The sequence below is a fragment of the Aegilops tauschii genome, chromosome 7 (assembly GCF_002575655.3).
Source record: "Aegilops tauschii subsp. strangulata cultivar AL8/78 chromosome 7, Aet v6.0, whole genome shotgun sequence".
NCBI lineage: Eukaryota > Viridiplantae > Streptophyta > Magnoliopsida > Poales > Poaceae > Aegilops > Aegilops tauschii.
In genome coordinates, this window is record NC_053041.3 from 24,672,031 (window position 1) to 24,696,902 (window position 24,872).

At 42.6% G+C, this 24,872-nt stretch overlaps 1 protein-coding gene and 1 pseudogene across 1 annotated transcript; one reads left to right on the top strand and one right to left on the bottom strand.

Annotated features, from left to right (window-relative positions):
• Positions 1–496: 496 nt before the first annotated feature.
• Positions 497–1,975, bottom strand: LOC109761322 (protein LATERAL BRANCHING OXIDOREDUCTASE 1-like; annotated as a pseudogene).
• Positions 1,976–21,492: 19,517 nt separating this feature from the next.
• Positions 21,493–23,934, top strand: LOC120968599 (uncharacterized). Its single transcript, XM_040395496.2, has one exon. The coding sequence runs from the start codon at positions 21,493–21,495 to the stop codon at positions 23,932–23,934; it is 2,442 nt and encodes an 813-aa protein (XP_040251430.2).
• The last annotated feature ends 938 nt before the right edge of the window (positions 23,935–24,872 follow it).

Here is a 24,872-nt window from a genome sequence, read left to right on the forward strand (position 1 = left end):
AGCACACTAAGTGTTCCTTCGGTATTCAGGAGTTGCATAATCTCATAGTCATAGGAACATGTATAAGTCATAAAGAAAGCAATAGCAATAAACTAAACGATCAAGTGCTAAGCTAACGGAATGGGTCAAGTCAATCACATCATTCTCTAATGATGTGATCCCGTTAATCAAACGACAACTCATGTCTATGGCTAGGAAACTTAACCATCTTTGATTCAACGAGCTAGTCAAATAGAGGCATACTAGTGACACTCTGTTTGTCTATGTATTCACACATGTACTAAGTTTCCGGTTAATACAATTCTAGCATGAATAGTAAACATTTACCATGATGTAAGGAAATATAAATAACAACTTTATTATTGCCTATAGGGCATATTTCCTTTAGAAAAAAAGGGAGTACTTAATACACTTGCCATTTAACAATACACGATACAAACATTGGTCCTAAAATGATCACATTTTTTGCATGACACCCATGATACATACTGCTTAATTATATCTGCAGTGTATCAATAACCATTGTCCCTTGAGAGAAATGTTCATAGAGCGCGGCAATATAGTCCTTGACCTTAACTTTCCTGTACAATGCTGGTCTCTTCTCATTAATCAGCTATGGCGATGGCTCGATTTCTCTCTCGTGGTCAACATAGTCTAGAGCCACCGATAGCCTCTCTTTCTTTGCATTTGTCACGACCCTATGCACAGGGCTAGTGAAGAACCCATTGCTCAATATCTGTGCAACAAACATTTAAATCGATCAACCCAACACCTTAGAAACTTTCAACAAAATGATTTTATGTTCAAAATACCTCGCTTGTAAGTTTGATTGTTGTGTTTTATGTGGATATGTTAGGAAAGACTATAAATTTGTTATACTATTAAAGTATTTTTCATCAAAAGGCTAACATTCTAACCTGACCAAACAAAGTTAGTTTATTAGAAAAAGCGCACCTCAGTCTGATCTCCTATAATGACCAGGAGGGTGCGAGGTATGGTCGGTACATCCCACCACACCCCATCTCTTAGAACTTGAAGGCCACCGACGTTGTCATCGACCATGAGAATTGTAAGAATGGTTCCATCGCAGTGAGGCTTGAGACCAAATACAAGCTCTGGCCTTGGACACTGTGGGTAGTAGCTGCATCTCACGTTAGTTTCAGCCTTCTCCCCAGGCTGGTCCACAAAGTAGTCATCGTGGTTAAGCTCCAGCAGCGTTGCCATTGCCCGGAGCAGATGGTCCTTCACTCTCCCACATTTCTTTGTGAACTCATGCAGAACATCCCTGCAAACACAAAAAATATGAGCTACTGATTCTTAACCCCCGAGCCAGGAAATTTGGGAAGACATCGCTCAGATCAATTGATGACCTGAAGTTTTCGGGATATGTTGGCCAGAGGGTGATCCACTGCTTGTCCTCGGGCTCCACTTTGAGGTAGAGGCGGTCAGACCAGTCCAGGATCTGATCTGGCGACCTCACTTAGTCCTTCCCGTACCCCTCAAGCTGGAACTGCTCGCCGTCGATCAGGTTGGTGTACCTCTGCTTGTCATCGAATGGCCGCCGGAACAACTCCCTCGACACGGTCATCATGTCATCCATCATGGTGGCTTCTATGCCATGGTTACCGAGCTGCTTGCAGAAACGTACATATGAAGCAACATGAATACGAATGCTTCCTCTTGCTACAAATTGGTGGAGTACTATACCGGGTGCTGAAGTGCTGATAGAATTGTTACTTACAAGGAAGAGGCCTCATGACTCGAGCGCTGCCCGGAGCTTGGACGCCTCATCGACGGCTGCACCGTCTTTGTTAAAAGGACAGCAGAGGTCAATGACAGGGATCAGTGCTGCGACGGCCGTGGCGAGCTGCTGGTCGTGGTAACCACGCACCATGTACTGTTCTGGCACGTCGGGCTTGCCGATGTTAGCGAGCTCCTGCACGGTCATTGCTCTGGATTTTCCCATGCTTCCCATAGTTGCACCTGCACAACCTTGACGTACGTATGCATACTTTATGGGCTTTATATTTATTATCCTTTTGTCCCATAATATAAGAACGTTTTTAAAGCTAGTAAGAGGGAGTACCAAACAGAAGAATCTCAAATGTATTATAGTTCCATTTTTTAAACCCGATTGGACACCGCAAATCATATCTCCAACAAATCAGACATGTCCTAAAGGGTAAAACAAGGTCCTTGGGTGCTTAGGTATGATTTGCACACAGTTGCGAGGAAACATTCAAGCTCATGGATTTCTTGTTCAAAAAAAAGGCTCATGGATTTTCTTAGCTAGATCATATATGTGAAAAGTAGGAAAAGCTTGGAGTGGCCGACTGATCGCTAGACAAATATACCTTCGATCAGTTGGAGAGCTTTGAGATGGATCTTTGGTCAATTGCTCCGGCCAGTCGATACCTATTGCTCTACAGCTAGTAATAATCTATACCTACTAATAAAGCAAGGTGCGTTTCTCCGATTTTTTCATCTGTTCACCATCGAAAAGAGTTTTTTCTATCGAGGTGGTACTAAATTTTTGTCCGTTCGTCTATTAGAAAAGAAAAACGACAGATTTCGTACATGGGCCGCTTGCGGTATGGCCCAGTAAAGTCAACCCAGTTTTTTTCGTGTCCATGCAAGTGGAAAAACCGTATTTATCGCACACGGCTGGGCAGACATGTTTTTTTTTGTTATGTTTCTAATTTTCTTTTTCTGTTTATTTTTATTTTTCTTTTTCTTTTTCGTTGGTCTTTTTCCTTTCAAGTTTATTTTTTTCTCCCTTTTTTGTAAATTAAATTTTTTGAAAAAAATGATCATAATATCATAAAAAATCGATTTTTTTAAAAAGTGTTCAGAATTTTAAAATACATTCCGTTTTGAAAAATGATCAGAACATTAAATCTTTGTTCTCATTTCAAAATAGTCGCAAATTCACATAGGGTGCCCGAGCTGGGCTGAACTGTTTTCCATTTTTGTTCTGTGTTATGTTTCTATTTTTCTTTTTACGTTTCTTTCCTTTTCTTCTTTTTTTTCCTTTCAAGTTTATTTTTCTTTCTCCCTTTTTTTCGTAAATTCAAATTTCAGAAAAGTTTCATAATAAAAGAAAACTCCCATTTTTTTAAAATTTCTGGTATTTTAAAATATATTTCATTTCAAAAAACGTTCAGAACATTAAATTTTTGTTCTCATTCTAAAATTAGTTCAGATTTTTAAAAAATGTTCCAATTTTTCTTTGCGTATTTCAAAGTGGTTTGAGATTTTCCTGAAAAAATATGCATTCAATTTTTTTTTCAAAATATGAATAATATTTTTGTTTTAGCGGAATGTTCGCAAATTCAGAATAATGTCTGAGTTTAAAGAAACATATTTTCAAAAATTGTTGTGAATGTTCAAAATACGTTTCCTTTTTTAAAAAATCACAAATTTAAAACATGTTCATGTAATTATAAAAGGTTTATTTTTCAAATAAAATTGTGAATTTTGAGTGTTCCAAATTTTGTTGTGTATTTCTGAAAATGTAAAGAATTAAAGTGTTTGGGATTTGTAAAATTGTTCATGTTTCTAAGAATATTCAGCAATTTTTTTTTAAACAGTTCAAAAAAAGTTGTTTCCAATCCGACATTAAAGGTTTGAGCTGGCCATTGGCTGGTAGGACTCGTTTCTTCGAGTGGCTAGCAGCACGTAGTCTGGTCTTTGAGGGCATGATTTCGATGCATCAGCTCATCATTTTTTAGGAAAATCCGTGCCTTACTAACACAGGTCGTCTTGGCGCTTACCAGTGCGAACTGATGTGTTTCCCACACGCTATTTTATGCAACTAGCATCATATAGTAGCCCCATGTAGTGTCGCATAGGCTGTATTGGGCCTCAGCCGTACTCCCCTACTGGGTCGTCCGAGGGAGCAATTTTTTTTTGGGGCCAATAAAATTGAATAAGTTGGTTTGGCTCGAATAAAAAAAATTGGCACATGAGCGCTAAAATAATCAAAAAGAATAAACTCTAATAGAGAAGGGACATAATGTCTGGTTATGCACTAAATATGCTAATAAAATGAGATTTATGCGCTACAATTAGTAATCCATCCGGTTACGCCATCGTAAGGGAGAGTGGTCGAAGCAACCATGCCCAAAGATCGCCGCCGCATAGCTACCAAACGAGGAAGCAGACGCAACCCCGAGACAAGGGCGGACCCGAAGGAAAAAAATGCACGAGTCGGATGGTTGCCGCCACGCCGACTAACCCCACCACTATCAAGATCTTGCGGGACAAACATGACCCGCGAGAAGACCACAACTCCATTCTCGATCGCACCGCTATGGAGATCTTTTTGGTGGACACATCAATTATCTCTCCATTGCTTCTCCAAAGAAACATCTCTCCCGTTGCAACGCACGGGCATATGTGCTAGTGGAACTTAAGTGTGGAAGTGCCGAAGGACAAAGCCTCGTTTATATATATAGACTATAGGGGTAGCAGGTAACACCTCCAACAAATTTAAAGTCTAATAAATGACTTAATAACCGCTCAATCATGGATTAATCATTGATCATTAAATATATTCTTAGAATACATTAATCAATAAATGTGGAGCAACGTGCAACATGTCTGACAAATTTAAAAATTGACAAATGACCCAATAGCCTCTGTCACAGATTAATTATGGGTCCTACGGTCCTCGTCATCATCTGGTGATCATTGTATTTTGTGAGAAAAAATTTACTATCGTTCTTTTGGCGGTGCCATGAGATTAGAGAGTTTTCTGTCCTCGCAGATCCGATTATTCGGATTTGATGAGTTTAGCTTGATGTATCAAACTTTTTCTGTTGGTTTGATTCTTTATGAAGTCGAAGTGTTTCATTGACATCATGGTGAAGATATTGTGATCCGACGTCCTGCACTTCTAGGGGATCATCCCTGGTCCAAGTGCGTTCACCGATCAAGGCCTCCCATCCTTTTTGATGGGCGACTCAAGGTGCTTTCAAATATCATTATTGGTAATGTTCGTGCGGGTGAAAAAGTGACAACATCGTTGCTCCAGTCCAATTGCAGCATTTTTACCGATGTCTTTGGAGTATTTTTTCTAACAGAGATTGGTGCAGCGAAGAAGGTGTTTCCAAGAAATCCAAATCGGTATACATGTAATTGTTATGAGTATGAATAAAATTACAGGTGTTTCTCAAAAAAAAAATGGGTGCTGCTAGGCGCGGCGCCAGTTTTGGCAAGTCGCACCCGAGCCTTCCGATTCAGCCGATGACGACCGTTGGATCTGGGTCTCGCAACAGAAATAAGAATTCTAGAGTCCTTCCCCATCCCGGCAATCCAGCTCGGGCATGGCCGTTTTGCTCACACGTGCCTCACAGCCAGCAATGTCTCCCTTCGCAGAACACCTCCAACCCCTAATGCCGGTTCCAACACAAAATTCGCCGCACCAAATTGTTGCCCCGTCGCAACACCGGGTTCTAGCCCATCCCAGCATCCGACCTCCACTGTTCTAGCATCTGGCCACCGTGGTTGCAGCACCCGTGGGCGTGGTCACCACCGAAAGTTGCGGGTTCCTACATCTGCCGCCATGGTCAACATGGAAGCTCGTGTGTGTCTGAGAATCGCAGCAACTGTCAATATAGTTCCACCATTTGGGCATGACAGTGCCAGCATTCTGGACGCGTAGTTGCAGCTTGCCTCCATTGACGGATGCAGCTCGCCGCCATGCAAGATTCCGGATGCGGCAATCATTCACATGGGCTTTGCGGACTCTGATCACAGACCGTTGCTATTGGACACGATGTATCATAGAGAAGGACGCGAAGCAGCGCAGAATCACAAGCTTCGCTTTGAAGCGCGTTGGCTGCAGGAACCATCTTTCTCTGATGCCGTCGGGCAGGCGTGGAGTGAGGCTGAGTTGCAGGTCTCGGGGAATGGAGTCCTGGATAAACTTGGTCGGTTGCATGCCGGTTTGCATGCCTGGGACCAGTTCGTTCTGAAACGACCTATGAAGAAGCTTCGAAAGAAACAGAGAGATTTGGAAAGAGTGATGAGGGGGCCAATGACCGATATAAATGAAGGAAAAAAGAAAAAGTTAATAACAGAAATAGAAGAGCTATTGGAACAGGAGGAAGTCCACGGGTGAATTGGCTGAAAAATGGAGACAGAAACACACGCTTTTTCCAAGGTTTTGCCTCAGAACGAAGGAAGAAAAATTATATAAAGAAGTTAAAAAATGACCAGGGGGTCTGGTTGGAAGGTATAAATCTGTTGAACCCTCATATTCGAGATTATTTTACTAATCTATTTACTTCTCAAGTGAATGATATAGATCATGAACTTCTGGGAAAAATTGTGCCAAAAGTAAGTGATATAATGAATGAGCACCTTATGAAGCCATTCACGCCTGAGGATGTGAAACAAGCTGCCTTTAGCATTGGTGACCTGAAAGCACCTGGACCAGATGGTTTACATGCTATCTTCTTCAAGAGGTGTTGGCACTTAATCGGTGAGGAAATTACTATGGAGGTACTTGCGGCCATTCAGGGAGGACAAATCCCAGAGGGGTGGAATGACACTAATATTGTTCTCATCCCAAAGGTAGATGCCCCAGAATTAATTTCTCAGTATCGTCCCATTGGCCTTTGCAATGTGATATATAAGATCATATCAAAAATGTTGTCCAGTAGATTGAAATCTATTTTGCCAGAGATTATTGCTCCCACACAGAATGCCTTTGTACCTGGCAGACTTATTACCGACAATGTACTTGTTTCATATGAGTGTATTCATATGATAAAAAATAAAAGGAAGGGGAAATATGGTTATGTGCAGTAAAGTTGGATATGCACAAAGCTTATGATAGTGGAATGGAAATTCTTGAGAGAGATAATGCTAATTGGGCTTTAATGAGCAGTGGGTTAATCTTATACTCAGTTGTGTTTCTTCTGTGAAATATAATGTCAGGTAGACCTCTCAAGAAACAGAACAGTTTGTTCCCACCAGAGGTCTCCGGCAAGGGGATCCGTTATCACCATACCTGTTTTTGCTATGTTTAGAGGCACTTTCTAGTTTACTGTTGTTTGAAGAAGAAGATGGTGGCATCGATGGGATTAGGGTGTGCAGAAATGCACCATCAGTTTCACACCTTTTATTTGCTGATGACTCCCTAATCCTCATGAAGTTGTATATGAAGAATGCAACTTCCTTACAGTGGGTACTTCATACTTATTGTGCAAATTCAGGACAATTGGTGAGTGTAGCAAAATCTAGTATTTTCTTTAGCCCAAACACTGAGGTGGATATGAGGGTGGATATTTGCTTACATCTCAACATTGACAATGAAGCATTATCAGATAGGTATTTGGGACTCCCGGCACTTGTAGGGATTGATAGAAGTGATTGCTTCAAACATCTGGTGGAAAGAATAATACAGAGAATTAATGGTTGGAAAGAAAAGAACCTATCTATTGCTGGTAAGGAAACCTTATTGAAGGCCGTAGCTCAAACTATTCCTGTATATGCAATGGGAGTTTTCAAGATTCCAAAAGGTATTTGTAAGGAGATGGCAGATGCAGTAGCAAAGTTTTGGTGGGGAGATAAGGAAAATGATAGGAAAATGCATTGGTTTGCTTGGTGAAAATTATGCTTCCCTAAGTATCAAGGGGGGCTAGGTTTCCGAGATTTCCATTCGTTTAACTTGGCCATGTTAGCAAAACAAGTGTGGCGGTTGATTGAAAAACCTGACTCCCTCTGTTCTAAGATACTAAAAGCTAAGTACTATCCAAACCAACATGTTCTTCAAGCTGGACCAAAGAAGGGGTCTTCTTTTACCTGGCAGAGCATAGTTGCAGGTATTCAAACTTTTAAACGAGGCAACATTTGGCGTGTTGGCAATGGTACATCAATTAATATTTGGAGAGATCCTTGGATACCGACTAGTCCATCCAGGAGGATTATTTCTGACAGAGGAGTGGTTCTTATTGATAAAGTTTCAGATCTCATTGATCCTTTGACTGGACAATGGGACGAAGTGTTGATCAGGGATATTTTCTCAGTTGTGGACGCAAATAGAGTCCTCGGGATACCTGTGAGCCTGAATGGTTTTAATGATTTCATTGCTTGGCACTTTAACAAATCGGGTACATTTTCAGTCAAGTCTGCATACCATGTGGAATGGAGGCACCAGTTCGGCAATTCTGTTAACGAGATGGCATCATCTTCAGCAGGCACAAATCCTATATGGAGGAAAATCTGGAAGCTATCCATACCTGGTAAGATAAAAAATCTTTTGTTGGCGTGCTCTCCATGCGACCATTCAGGTGAAAGCAATTCTGGTTAGGCGTCATGTGGGCACTGATCCTCTATGCCCTATTTGTCGTACTGGAACAGAGGATGTAGCCCATCTACTATTTGATTGTGCTCCTGCCAAACAGCTGTGGAAAGCTCTGAATTTCGAAAACAGAATCAGAGATGCTTTTGCTGTTGATACTTCGGGTTCTCAAATTCTGGAACAGCTCCTTGATGGTTCAGTCGGCCAATATCAAAATCTGCAGAGTGTGGGTATTGCAGAGGTTATAGCGACAGCATGCTGGTACCTCTGGTGGATACGTCGAAGGACTACACATAATGAAAGTATTCCGCCCCTGTCACAATGGCCAATGAAGATTCTTGCTCTCTGCAATGCGTTCATTAAAGCCAACCAGAAAATTGATCTGAAGGAAACTGTACACTGGGAGAAGCCGGGGAAAGACGATCTTAAACTGAATGTTGATGCATCATTTCATACTGATGTGGGTGCGGGAGCTAATGCTGCGATTATCCGAGATGACCATGGCAGATTTGTAGCAGCATCATGCACCTTTATTCCTTATGCATCTGAAGCCTCTACTGTTGAAGCAATGGCCATGAAGCATGGCCTCACTTTGGCAGCAAAGCTCAGTTTCAGTAGGATTGTTGCAGAATCAGATTCTACAGATGTTGTCAGTGCATGTACTGGAAGTACTTGATGCAGTGAAGCAGCACCTATATTTGCTGATTGCATGGATTTAATAGCCTCAATTGGGAACGTCAAATTTTTTCATTGCTTGCGGGAAGCTAATCAGTCTGCACAAGAGTTAGCAAAGTTCAGCTTTCAGAATTCCTTTTCTTGTGTTTGGGTTGATGAACCTCCTGATGTTATTCTTAATGCGCTCGTGAATGATGTAAGCTCTTGTTAATTTTCAATAAAGTAAGCCATGATGGCGTTTTCCTTCAAAAAAAGGGTTCAAGTCCTAGACTTGATATTAGTGCCCGCATTTTTTAGATTTATTCAACCTTCCCGACGATAGTAGGAGGAGACGTTTGCGTCGACTACTTGATCAACCTCAAGATGCTTTGCCGACTCAGTCTCTCGGAGATGTTCACAGGAGTAGGATGTGCGTACGTGCGTTTATAGGGATGAGTGTATACTATGCAAGCGACTTCGATTATATTGTGTTCAAATAAAATATATACATACTCTTGTATATATACACCACGTATGAACACTTGGTCTGGACGCCGACGTAGAATGAATTGCCAACAATCAAGCGTCCCGTGGTTGTAATCAAGAGGTAGTGGCTCTTTCGTAGCTTGGACAGTCGGTCAATAGCCAGCGGTTGTCTTTTAGAGATCCATTTCAATTTTTGATTTGCTGGAAGTATCCATTAATTTCAACTAGGAACTAATAATATTGCAAGAGACTCGAGGACGCGGCCGGAGAGTTTCCTAAGAAAAAACATAAATTTCGTATGAACAGTTGCTATGGACGCCGGCGTGGAATGATTTTTTTCTAATAAGTCAGTCAAGAGCTGGTGGTTGTTGCAGGCATCAGCCCTATTGAAATTCCTACAAAATAACTGGCTTGGATCCGTTTCAACTTAATTGACGACTAAAGCACATGATTGGCATGCACGTATATTCCAAACTACCAAGCGTTTTCAGCAAGGATGTCGTCAGTCTAAGTCCGGTTACGTCAGTCATAGCTGAAATGTGAGTGCAAATTGTTAGAGCTTAATTAACACATGTTAATTAAGGGGTAATCTACCCTTGCACGAACCACAGGCGGTTGACTTCATATCAACCGTTGCGTTGGTTGACTCCTCAACAGGCGCCTCTCTCAAGCGTCGCCTCTCTTACAACTTGTATATATTGGAGAACATCTAATACAAACGACAGGGATTTCACTTTGATCTCGAACACGTTATCAGCACGCTCTTCTCTGAGCGAAGCGACAAACCACTCCATCGACGGAAACGGATCGCTGGCGTTGAAGTCGCAGAGCCCTCGGCCTGGACTCCGGGCACCAGCCGCGGGAGAGCAGGCGAGTGCACGACGCCTCAGGCCCCGCGCGGCGAAGAGTCGCACGCCCGGCTGGGCGCTGCGCTCGCCGGCGCCGTGGCCGCTGCCCGCGCTCCGCCCGAGCCCGTACCAGGCCATGGCCACCACGCCGCAGGACCCGGCCACCGCGCCGTTTGACGCGGCATGTCACGGCCTCAGAGCCAACTGCGAGCGAGACGGTGCTCGCCGCCTCAGCCCTCTTCCGCCTTCGCCAATGGCTGAGGGCTCCATGCCCCCCCCCCCCCCCCCCACTCGGCTGTAGCCAAAGTCGTGGCCGCGCCCTCCTGCGTCGTGACCTCGATGCCTGTGCCTGCGTCGTGGCCTCGCCGCCTGCGCACGCGCCAGGCTGTGGCCGCGGCCGCACCCGCTCATGCCTGCCCGCGTCGTGGCCCGTAGCGCCAGGCCGTGGCCGCGCTTCGCCCGGACGTGCCCGTGGCCTGCGCCAACCGCCTGGGCTCCGCCTCCACGCCCTCCGGCATCTCCGCCTTGGACCAGGGATGGAGAACGCCGACCCCACCGCCCCGCCACAGCCGGAGATGGCCGCGGGCTCGAGCACCCGCACGGGTCTGCACTTCGGCCGCCTCTTTGGTCGTGCTGTCGCTGCCCCGGCCGTCGCCCTGGAGCATGGGCTTCGACGAGCCTTGGCCTCGCCGGTGATCCGCTGCAGCGACCCCCGTCTTCGGACGAGGACGGTTCTTCCGTGGCGCGCCGGTGATCGCCGGATCTTGAGGAGGGCGCGGCGGCCAAGTCCTTTGTCAGAGGCGCCGATGCCAGGAGTGGATCGGGTTTCGACAACCCTAACCGCCCCCTTATTCGGTGCGGCGGTTGTTGGGCCGGCCTAAGACTATGGAGGCCCAGGGCCCGGCGGCCTTCCGGCTAGTCCCTCCCCACATTCGCTCGGGCTGTGGGCCGAGTGCCCGCCTGGGCCGATTTTTTTCTTTTTTTTCTGTTTCAATTAACAGTAGTTCTAGCAGTGATTTCATTTCTGTTTTAGACCTGTTAAATCCAGTACATATATTTCAGTACTATTTTCTGTTGAGTACTGAGATGTATTCCAGATCTGATGTAATACATTTCTGCGTTTATTACGTGTTGAGATTAATTACATCCATTTACAATATTTTTTTTTAATCTCTTGCAAAGATAAATTCAGTATCTGTGTAGTACTATTTCTCCGTTGAGTACGAGGTGTTCCGGAATATTTCTATGATGTATCTATTTCTATGTTTAACACATGTCGAGAATAATACATCTATTTGCAATTGAGATTTTCAATTTCTTGCAAATAAATATGCAAAATTCAAGGTGTCACCCTTAGCAATTTGAGATTCACACTAATGATTTCGAGCCACCTTCTTGAAATCTATTAATTTTGCAACATTAAGATGTTTTTATATTACGCAATCTGTAATATAAATAAATTACCGGTTTTTCACCGGAGATGATATGTTCTATGTGTTTACCACATTGCCATTCTTCATGAACGTGTCACAGCGGTCGAAATTGATTTCTCCCGCACAACAAACTTGTAAATTTTTGACAATAACATCTCCCTCATTATATTAGGAAAACACAAGGTAATGAGTTGGATCTACTGCCCATGTGCAGACTATCTCTATTACTGCGAGATCTGTATGATCTTCAATGTGTTATGTTCCCACAATTGAGGTTGAGCATTTTCAAGTTATACACTTGAGTCAAAATTTTGCATTCTTATTACAAAACCATGATGGTTTTTAATTTACTTCTTGTAAATTACTTTTCTCTGGCTTGCCTCCATAAGTTATTGATGGCTAACAATTTGAGGCTCTTGCCCTCAATGGCCACAACTTACTTAAGCAGGTCATGGACATCAAGATCAGTCTTGCATCCCATGGGATAGTGCAATCCAAGCCACGCCACCGAGACGCAAAGGACCTCAAGGGCAATGGTTTGAAACTCACTTCAAACCCTCAACATGACACCATCAAGCTGTCATGGGACCCTATGAGCATGGAGAACATGAAGGTTGAATATGCATCATCTGACATGTTTGGAGACTACATTTAGTCCCTCAATCTCCTTTGTGATCTATTTATTTATGTCCATTTCTGATGTTCTAATATGAACATGACTATTGTTGTCATCATATATTGTATATCACAATATATTGTATCAGCACTTTGGTACAAATACATTTGTATGTATTCTATATATCTGACAGTGATTTTCTTGAGAATCTTCATGTCTATATATATTTCTACGGGGGTCAATCTGATGAAAGATGATTTGTGCCTTGTGGACATATGCACCATGAACTCTATACTCAGGGAAGTGAAATGTTTCCACTCTCGTTGAGAGAAAGGAGATGTTTTAAAATCGCTAGATGCGATGAGGTATTTGTTGGCTCAACTCGAGTCATATTTACTGTCCCTATGGGTACTCGAGTAACGTTAGGATGCTTTATTGCTTCCAGGTTTAACTCATACCCTACTAAAGTATGGAGGTATCCGTCAAAATAGTTTCCATAGCGAAACTTATGATGACAACAAAGAGAAATAACTTCTCTTTACCATATGCAACGGATATGGCAAGCACATTCTATGTGTATCATCTAGATTGTACTACACATACGACACAACCTGTAGCACATGTTGTGTATGAGATAGTTTTCCAGAGTGTCTTGTACATGACAAACTTGGCATACTCGCCTTGTTAATCGAGACATTGGGTTGAAACAGAAACTATCAGCAATTCCAATGGTTTATGATTATTATGATGCTAAATTCTAACAATATTTGGATTTTGTGTGCACTACATGTGACATAGGGAGGCAAATTTTAAGGCTTGCACACCTTAAAGTGTATGGTGAACCACTTAGACTCCTTGAATGCATCAAGTCGAGGTATGTGGCTCTTCCCAACCATTGAGTAGACTATTCAGGTATTCCATGGTTCTAAAAGACACATCTACATGATGGTCTTAAGTGTGTGCTTTATTCACACGAAACCATTGGCTCATTATCCTGACATCGATTTCAAGCAAATCGAATGGATACCATTGCAAAATTCTCCTTGAGTGCCTTCTCTATGGCCTTTGGATTGAAGTTTAGCAATTTGTCCTAATGTCTAGACTTAAAATGGTTTGGTAAAATCCTATCCAAAGAGTTAAGCTCATTGCATTATCTTTACTTTGGAATTGCAACTTACCAACTTTACGTTGGAGTCATGCAGTTTTACACGCTCATGACAAACTGCATAATATTATTCCCCTCTATCTTTGATATGTGGATATCTACCAAGTATTTCCTATCTGCGGTAATTCGGTTGCATACCGATATCACCACCCGGCATACATCATTGGCCTCTCAACATATAGTTGGGATCTATGTGAGGAATAATTGTATTTCCGTCAATACCTCAAGCCCCTCGCATGGGAGTTATTCAAGGCCAGTATGCTGATTCAATGAGGAACATTTCCAGGCATTAGGGGGAGATTTCAAGTACCATAAAGAATGCCAGGAAATTAGTGGAATGTTCAACACATTTCTGCCTCAAATCCACGTCCTCAAATATCTGAACCATGCGTTCAAAAGATTTGCAACACATTGCAAATAGCCTGCCAGATTCATTTGCTGACTATAAAGGTGTCACACAATCCTACAATCCTGCAAAAGTACGCCTGAAAGAGTGGAGGTACCAACAAAATCCACTCTACTCCCCGTTCAAAGCAACAGGGGGAGATGTATGGCAGAAGTACATCAGGATTCAGCTTCTCGCAAGCAAGGATATCAAGGCTTGTGAATCAGTAAATGCAAGCCAACTTCACGTTGACAGACACCTAATGGGTAGTATACACCTAGTGGACGGGAAACCTCCACCAACCCAGGTCATAGTGCACACAATGACCGAGACATCGGAATACCCGACTTAATCGCATTGGGAAATCGCGAGCAGTCACCATGGGTAACGATATTTCCATCAACTATATAATGATATATAGATTCTGGAGAAACATATAACCGAAAGTCTACAATTGTCGACATACATTTCTCAACTAGATTGAAAAAACCTTTTAAGTGATTCAGATCCAAAGACCATGGCCAATGCAAAGTGTGAACAACACTCGGACTAAACTCAAGCAAAGGATATAATCTAGGTAGAAATGATCTTGCTCAATATGAGGAAGGTATTCATAAGCAATACCTACACCAGTTTTCTTCTGAAAACAGAATTGAGAACAGTGAGGTGGTGAAACAAAGAGCAAGTATTGTAGCACAAGGGTTCACGCAGATACCCAACTATTCTCCAGAGCTGGAATCTCTTTCCGATAACTTATGTCATTGGCAGTTCAAAATCATCTATCTCTGCAGTTGATAGATGTAGTGATTACATATCCATGTAGATCACTAGATTCAGATATAGATTGTTCCTGCGGAACCTCAATTCTGAATCGAAATACAAAATGCAACATACATTATGTAAAAATTAGTAAGTCACCATACGACTTATTGTTGTCGGTATATATGGTACAACCGACTTAGTGAGTTCCATATACATAAGGATTACTCCTACAATGATGATTATCCATGTTTGTGTGTCTGCAATGAAAATACATGTAATCATCTAAATGAAGGATTTGGGTAAACCAAAATACCGCTCGTTACTACAAGTTGAGCACCTTCATTCATACATTATGGTATACTATGTTGTCTATATCCATAATATATTGGAGAAATTCATTGTGGACAAATCTTATCTATCCATAACTCTCATGGTAGTTCATTCTCTAGACCAAGAGATGATGAAAATGAGATATTGGGACTCAACGTTCCATAATGCCATTGGATCCACGAAACACAATTGGTTGGTACTCAAGAATATCTTTCGATATCTCCAAGGCATAAAACATCTTGTCCTGGTTTTTCAGTTTCACAGAAATGTGGACACCGATATTATTGGATACATCAATCAGATCCCCACAATGTCAGATCGTAGACAAGCTTAGTGTTCCTACTAGGTGTGGTAGCCCTCTCATGAAGAGTCTTCGAAACAGACCTCATGACTACATCCACCAACCATTATCTCAATGATAATGTTTCTTGTGTTGCCCGGATGCAAACATGATACATAATAAGCAATATCACTATATTGCATATCTTGCAAGTCAAATCATGTGACTGATTTGTTCACCAGGTCTCTACCAACTTCTATGTTCCAGAAATGTGTTCATGGAATTGGTATATGACGACTTCGGAATATGCAAGAATCAGGGGGAGTATCTTCCTGAATTATTCCTGTTAAAAGCATCATATTATACTCTTTTTCCCTTCATGAGTTCACTTTATAGGTTCTCATAGAGGTTTTTAATGAGGTAATATCAACACAAGACCATATGTCATATTTTCTGTTTTCCCCAGCGGGGTTTTTAAGAAAGTATATATGACATATTTATTGTCCTCGGAACTTTATGGGTTTCTCGTATTGAGTTAAAAGAGACAATAACCATTATGTGTTGCATCATTTTCTCCTTATTTTTCCCACTGGGTTTGCAGGAGTTTTGGCAACATATCAAACACTATACTCCTCATATTTTTCCCACAGGGTTTTGGAGGAGACTCAGTTTAAGATGAAGACGCAATATGGACAAGTGTAGATTAGGGGGAGTGTTAGAGTTTAATTAACACATGTTAATTAAGGGGTAATCTACCCTTGCACGAACCACAGGCGGTTGACTTCATATCAACCGTTGCGTTGGTTGACTCCTCAACAGGCGCCTCTCTCAAGCGTCGCCTCTCTTACAACTTGTATATATTGGAGATCATCTAATACAAACGACAGGGATTTCACTTTGATCTCGAACACAAATGGCTTGGATCAAGCCATTTGCTACGTCAGGGTTAAAAGTAAGAGATGGTCCCTTTGTGAGGATTTGCCTTGGTGTGGCCTGGATCGTCTGCTTTATTGCTGCTGTAAATGTTCCGGAACTCTGAATAACTTTGACATCGGGATGAAAAATGATTCCAGGAATTACTATGACAGACCCTGACTGCATAAAAAAAGGCCTCTCCTAGCAAACCATGGTGACGTCAGTCATAGCTGAAATCTGAGTGCAGATCTTGAACGAAATGTTTTTTTTACCGGAGCCCGGATGTACCCGTGCTTGATCCACCGTTCGCTCTTGTTGTCAAGATCCGTGTCTCTTTCCGTGTATAACTCATGAAATGCACCCCCCAACTCTATACGCTGGAAATACAACTGACACACATTGACCACCTCGCTTTCCGAGCCGCCTCCTCCCAACAGGGCCGCCCCTCCTCCCAACCCTAGCCGCCCCTCCTCCTCACCCCATCTTCCCTTCCTCGCCGCCGCCGGAGGCAGCCGCCGGGCAAGCCCGGAGCGCCAAGGATGGTGGCGGTGGGGCCTCGGTTTCCCTGCCTCTGCGTGGGGAACCCCGGATCTGGAGCGGCGGCTTCATTGGCAAGGCACGGCCGGCTAGCAGCCGTGCTGGCGGTGGATCTGGCATCCCGGCCGCGCGGGCGGCGGGATCCGGTGGTCGTTGGCGGCCGGCGGCGGCTTCTACGACGGTCGGTGCGCGCGATCTGGCGCCTCCCCTCCTCCCCTGTTCGGCATGCGGGCCAGCCTGGTCGGGCCGCGCTTCCTCTTGCTCGCCGGTTCTGTACAGGAGGCGCTGCTGGTGGCGGGGATCTAGTTCGGGCGAAATCCCTGGCCGGCCATGACCGGCCGCGCTGACGGCGACGCCTGAGGGCGACGTTCCCCTCCTTGAAGGCGTTGGTATGGACCGATCTCCTCACTTCCCCTTCCCTTAGGTCTCCCGGGCGAAAGCCCTAACTTTGTGGGGCGGTGGCGGCGCTCACGGCGTCGTTCCCTTCTTGAAGGCGCCGCTTTGGGAACCTTGGGGTTGGGTGGCGCTTGTATGTGGTGGGCGACGGCGGTGGTGCGGCCCTATCCTAGCATGGATTTACGTTCGTTGCTTGGAGATGGACTCGCGTCGGTGGAGGTCGTCGTCTGGCGTCGTGGTGGCGTCAATGGCGGAGGACCTGCCAAGGCTCGCATAGGTGGAGGTCGTCGTTTGGCGTCGTGGTGGCGTCAACGGCGGAGGACCTGCCAAGGTTGTCACCTCAATCTGCTCTGAAGATGGACCAGTGGAAGATGGCGGCGACGACACATGTGAGTGCGTCGGACCGGTTTGAGCCTCGGACCCGGCAGATGGCTCGGTCGGGGCCTCCGGCTTTAGATGTTAGGCTTAGGTGAGAGGTCTGGGTATGTGGCCTAGGTTGCACCCCTTCATCATTTGGATAGGAGTAGCGGCAGATATTGCCAAGATGGCGGGTTCAGACATATTGTTATTCTACTTTGTAAGGTCCTAAAAAATAATCAATAAAATGGCCGCATGCATCTCCCAGATGCAGAGGCCAGAGTCATCCTCCTTTTCTAAAAAACATGACAGACCACATGCAGCACCAGACAAACCACATGCAACACCACATACAGTACCACATGCACTCTCTCTCCACATGCACTCATTACAAAAGCACTTAGTTCAGGTATCTGAAATATTCTTATGTCACTCATTTCTGATCGCAGATTTCATTGATTTCATGTATTTCATATATTTTAAATGACCAGTTTCACACATGAACACATTTCATTTGATTTCATGCTCTTAGATTTCAGTGACTTCTACATTTCACTAGATTTAGAAAACACATTACACCCGTTTGCAAAAGTTAGATTTCACACATTTTAGAAATCACATTTCACTATATTTAACTTATTTCACACCAAAATATGTGTCATGTGTATGAAAAACAAATTTCACTCATCTAAAGAGAATAATTTCACATGGTTGAGAAAACATCACTAGTAGAAAAGGGGGCTTTTGTCCCGGTTGGTAAGGGCCTTTAGTCCCGATTTTTGGACCGGGACTAAAGGGTCGTTACTAATGCCTCCCCCCTTTAGTCCCGGTTCTTACACGAACCGGGACTAAAGGCCGTCCACGTGGACGCAGCCTGGAGCTCCACCTTTTTTTTGCGAATTTTTTTTTAAAAAAAATTTTGACTAAAGGAAATTTTATGATATTTTTTTTGAAAAAAAAATTTGCGATTTTTTTTTTATTTTCAAATTTCTGAATTATTTTAACCTCTAATCTCTAATCACCACCCCTCATCACTGCTCAATTTATCCTCTAATCTCTAATCACCCCTCATCATTTCAAATCATCTAACATCCCGGACGGTCACCCATCCTCTCACTACTTCAGCCTGAGCACGCTTAACTTTCGGGTTCTATTCTCCCTCGTTTCCAAGTCTGCACTTGTTGTTTTCCTAACAATAGTAAGATGTCAATTCCATTAACCCTCAGGAATTTAGCTTGAGCATGAAGTGACACATTTCACTGTTTGAGTCTGAAACTATTGTTTTAAAAACAATAATTATTTAGTAACACTAATATTTCTGGAATAATTAGTTTGACCATTGTTTGACCACAGTTTGACCAAATTTGACCAAAATTCAAAAAAACTGAAATAATTATTTAGTAACACTAATATTCTAGAATAATTAGTTTGACCATTGTTTGACCACAATTTGAAATTTTTTGAATTTTTTTGCCTCTCCAGATCTTAAAAGCCCCGTATCTTATTTTCTGTTAGGTTTTTGAGGATTTTGAAAATGTTTAACGGGGTTCTCCCAGTTAAATTCGGATGTAACTTTTCGAGTAGATGATTTTTCATATAAAAAACTTTTTCATCCGAGTTCGTATGCAAAAGTTATGCCCATTTTAAGAAATTCTAGAGAGATTTTGCAAATAAAGTCGAAATTCATATTTGTTAATTTTCCCAACAACTAGACCACATATCACATGGGAAACTTATTTTATTTTATTTTTTTGACATTTCCATCATTTTCTTTTGTTTTTTCTAAAACTGAAAAGGCGGTCCGGGGGGGGGGGGGGGGGGTAGAGTTTGATGGGCCCTTTAGTACCGGTTCGTGCCATGAACCGGTACTAATGCCTCAAAGCCCATTAGTACCGGTTGGTGGCACCAACCGGGACTAGAGGACTAACCTTTAGTCCCGGTTGGTGCCACCAACTGGTACTAATGGGCATCGCACCCTTTAGTCCCGGTTCGTGGCACCAACCGGGACTAAAGGGCCCAGGTGAACCGGGACTAATGCCTTAGCCGCACGAACCGGGACCAATGCTCACATTAGTCCCGGTTCGTGACTGAACCGGGACTAATGTGAATATTGCCCTGTGACGAAAGCCCTGTTTTGTACTAGTGCATATTTCAAAATTGATTTCACTCAATGAAAAAAACTAATTTCAATTATTTCAAAAAACCTATTTTACTAGTTTCAGAAAATCTTTCAGTCAGTTTCACATTTCACTAGATTCATAAAACACATTACACCCGTTTACAAAAGTTAGATTTCACTCATTTTAGAAATCACACTTCACTATATTTAACGTATTTCACACCGAAATATGTGTCATGTGTATAGAAAACAAATTTCACTCATCTAAAGAAAATAATTTCACACGGTTGAGAAAACATACTTCAATCAGTTGAGAAAACATATTTCAAAATTGATTTCACTCAATGAAAAAACTAATTTCAATTATTTCAAAAAACATATTTCGCTTGTTTCAGAAACCTAATTTCAGTCATTTGAAATGTTGAAATTAAAACATGTTTGAAATGTATCCAAATTTGGTCTTATCCTAAAGCTCTTGGCTTCAGGAATTCAAATATATAAAATATTTCAAAAATAACAGTATGGTTTAAAAGATAGAAATGGTTGAAAATCCTAAAGAGAAAACAAAAGGAAAGGATTTGTACCACAACACCACATGCAACGTCAGGATAGCCTATCTCTCTCACCTGACATGGGTCCCATCGATCTGACATTGATTTGACTTAAAACAAAAATAAAAGAAATTATTTACATCAATACTTTGATATACACATGCAGGTGGTCCCACACCTTTACACATGGTAGCAAGGCATTGGTGAGGGAATCACCTGTAGCTCCTAGCACCGGTAAAAACCACTTTGCGAGAGCTTGGATCGTTTTGCTACGTCGGGTTAAAACTTAGAAGTTAGATAATCGCACTCCTAACTACTTGATTGTTTGTACGATGATCGACAAATGGGACCGGCTAATGGTCAGGCGACTAAAAATTTATTTTGGGTCAGTCACTTTTCCTTTTAACCGTGGGATTCAATCCAGCAAGGATAAGTGATGCAAACTGACCGAGTTTTCATCTCTAACGGGAAAACTGTTCATCCAGTGTCAGTGCTGAAACCATGATTGGGCCAGATCACAACCCACTTGTCCTCACATCCGGTGAGGAACTTTTGAAACGCAATCTTTGGTTTTTCTTTGAGTTTGGGTGGTTTGAGGACGAGAGCTTCCTTGACCAGTGTGTGCCAAGTGGGATGCTTGGCAGGTGAGGCTCACCTCTCCGAGGGGACCCATATATTCTTGGCACAGCTTCTCGGGCTTGGCCATACCTGAGTGGCAGGGCCGGCTTTGGACCAGTGCGAGAGGTGCGACGGCCTGGGGCCCAGACTAAAAGGGGGCCCATAGTATATATGCAGTATATATATTATATATTACGGATTAGTGGAAAAAAAGAATGACTAACGTCCAGCCCAGGTAGCTCTGAGCCCACCCAGCAAGCAGCACGCAACCACCACTAGGGCCTGCCCAACCAAGCCCAGGCAACGCACGTTGCCCTGTCGTTCGCCTGGAATCCAGGGAGACGCACCGACACAGGAGCACAGAGACGCATCGACACAGCAGCACGCCGCCTGACGCCGACACCAGCGCACCGCACCGAACCTGGAGCTGAGTTTGGGGATCAAATCGGCAAGAATTCGGGGAAGAGATCAACTAATCAAGATCATCATTCAGAAGGTAATAATTCTCAGATCAATCTATTCATAAATCCTAATGTATAGGCGAATATTTTCCGGTGGTCTCAATTCTGAAACTTCTCATCTAAAAACATAACATCTTCAATCTCTGATACTGTATTCGTGTTTCTCACTTGCAGCATAATCATGTTACCTAAAAAACATCTATCTGGCTGTGAGAAAAGAAACAACAAGAAAAGAGTAGACAAGTTGATTAAATCTCAGGAAGGCGCTATGGATATGTTTGTCTTGAGGACTGGTGCTGCTACAAATTCAGAGCAATTATATATCACAAATGGTGAAGAAAAACCTGATGATACTAAGAATGCCGTTGAGGAAAATCATGTCGAGAAAAATAATGCTGCGGAAAATGATGCCGATCAGCACACGGAAAATTTTAGTGACCATGAGAATCTTGGAAATGCAGATGAGCAGGGTTCTTCTTTTGATATATATGATCCTAGAACTTGGAATATTCTTGACAATAAATCAAGAGATATTCTCATTGAAAAAGGACCTATAAGGGAATACAATCTTGTGTTTCCCGAAGATGAAATTAGTGGCAGGCATTTTTCATATGATTACTACACAAGAAAGTTAAGGAATGGCGAGTTCAGTGATCGGAGGTGGTTAGTGTACTCTAAACACGTGAATAAAGTCTACTGCTTTTGTTGCAAATTGTTTAAATCTGGAAAAAGCAAAAGTCTGCTAGCATCCGAGGGATTGAAGGATTGGAGACATCTTAGTGAGAAGCTCAAATTGCATGAGAATAGTGTTGAGCATATCACTAACATGAATACTTGGAATGAGGTAAGGCTGAGGCTAAGTAAGAAGGAAATAATTGATAAAGACATGCAACAAGAGATTGCAAGGGAGAAGGAGCGATGGAGACTTGTTTTAATTAGAATTGTTGCTGCTGTGAAATTTCTTGCTAAACATAGTCTGGCTTTTCGAGGATCGAATGAGAAATTATATCAAGATAACAACGGAAATTTTTTGGGAGTAATTGAAATGATGGCAGAATTTGATCCTGTAATGCAAGAGCATCTTCAGCGCATTAAGAATAGTGAAATCCATCATCATTATCTTGGCCATAATATTCAGAATGAGTTAATTTCCCTTCTTGGTCGCACTGTTAAATATTCTCTGTTGAGGATAATTAAGGATGCAAGGTATTTCTCTGTCATCTTGGACTGTACACCTGACGTGAGCCATCATGAACAAATGACTCTAATTGTGAGGTGCGTAAACATGTCAAGTACTACTACAAAAATAGAGGAGTTTTTTCTAGAGTTCTTGAAGGTGGATGATACATCCGGACTTGGACTTTATAATGTGTTAATAGATTCACTTAAATCTGTTGGTTTGGATGTTAAAGATGTTCGTGGACAAGGGTATGACAATGGTTCGAACATGAAGGGAAAACACCAAGGGGTACAGAGCAGACTACTTGAAACTAATCCAAGAGCATTATTCATGCCATGCGCTTGTCATAGCCTGAACCTTACTCTTAGTGATATGGCAAAATCTTGCGGTAAAGCTGTTACCTTCTTTGGTGTTGTGCAAAGAATTTATATATTGTTTTCAAGCTCTACTAAAAGATGGCAGCTATTGCTTGATCATGTTCCAAAAATGACAGTTAAGTCTTTGTGTAACACTCGATGGGAGAGTCGAATAAAGAGTGTTCAGGCTATCAGATATCAAGCACCCGAGTTAAGAAAAGCATTACTGGAATTGAAGAGAACTTCTACCGATGACGCCAAGACTAAGAGCGATGCAAAATCTTTGGCTAGCGCACTTGAGAAATTTGAATTTTTACTTGGCATGGTCATTTGGCATGACATTTTGTTCACTGTAAACATGGTGAGTAAGAAGTTGCAGTCTAAGTTTGTGTGCATTGATGTTACTCTTAAACAGATTGAAGGTGCCATCTCATATTTTAAGAAGTACAGAAATGACGGCTTTGCAACTAGTCTGGATATTGCGAGATCTATTGCAATTGACATGGGTGTACAACCTTTGTTTCCTGTCAAGAGACGTATTACTAGAAAAAGACAGTTTGATGAAATTAGTGGCAATGACGAAAATAACCAGAATGAAGAAACGCAAGCAAGTGAGGTGGAATCATTTAGAGTTAAATACTTTTTGGTGATGATTGATGTTGCAATTGCTTCCCTAACTACTAGATTTGAGGAACTGAAGACATTTGGGAGCATATTTGGTTTCTTGTTCAACTCGAAAGAGTTGAAGTCCTTGGGTGATAATGATCTAAGAAGATGTTGCACTAATTTTGTCAACAAATTCACTCATGGTAAGTCAGCAGATGTCGATCTAGATGATTTCGTTTCTGAACTAAAAGTACTGCAGATGACATTGCCAAACACATTCATGTTAGCGGATCAGATATTTGAGTTTGTTAGAGATGCGGATTGTTATCTAAATGTCTCAATTGCTTATCGTATCCTTTTGACCGTACCTGTGACTGTTGCATCAGCTGAAAGGATTTTCTCAAAATTGAAACTATTGAAAAATTATTTGAGGTCAACGATGTCTCAAGAAAGATTGAATGGATTGGCCATGTGCTGCATTGAGAAGAATATGCTGGATAGTATTGATCTTGACACTCTCATTGGTGATTTTGCGTCAAAAAATGCACGAAAGTCTCGCTTCACATGATCACTGGAGGTTAGCATGCTATTTCAATATGTTTTTTCTGCGTTGTAACTTCCATGATACTTGGTTTGGAACAAAGACAGGGAAAATAACATATGCTTGATTCTAGTAAAAATATATTAGTTTTATGATTTTATAGCAATTTTATATTTTCATGTATCAAATTGGATTTTTCTCTCTATTGGGCCCACTGGTCGGGTTCGCACCGGGGCCTTCGAAATCATAGAGCCGGCCCTGCTGAGTGGTTCGGGGGGCAATTGTCGTAGAGATGCTTCGATCCTCAAAGTGGAGGTCCTTGTCCTACCCAGGAGCTGGGCATACGCCTGATGAAACGCTTCCTCCTTACCTTCCTGGTCAACAATCACTTGCCCATCCACCATGATTGCCGGGATGAAGTTCTTGGTCTTCCTGTCATTCACCATCATATTAAACAGCTTAGTGTTCGCATCTCCTTCTCCTAACCAGCGCAGTCTAGATCTTTGCCGCGCAATCGTCCGTTCCAGGGAGTCCTGACCCAGGACCAGGTGCTTAAAGGTAGGTAAAACCATCATAAGATAGCCCTAGCCATTGCATTATTAAAAATTGGTCTACCGACTCCAACTTGGTCTAAGGATACACACCAATGCCACATGAATCGAACCCACGAACTCTCTAGGTACTTTCCTCTTAGCAGGGCTGTTAAGCCCCCTAACATTCTAACACACCAAGTCCATAGCTATGTAAGACACAATGAAGGGTGAGGGGCCTCCAACATCCTGCCGCACGCTGCCTAGACGGCCAGCTGCTCAGCTTGTCTAAATCGTGCGCCAGGTTTAGTGGGATTGTCTTCCCAACGAACGCCAAGATCGCACATAGATGTGGCTCCTATAGAGGCGAGTCAAACATCTCCCTAAGATGGCCCAGAGCATCCTCCGGAATCTGCACATCATTGTGGGTGATCC

What these genes read in the sequence shown, in the direction of transcription:
- LOC120968599 (XM_040395496.2), top strand. Translation starts at nt 21,493, where the DNA reads ATGGATATGTTTGTCTTGAGGACTGGTGCTGCTACAAATTCAGAGCAA.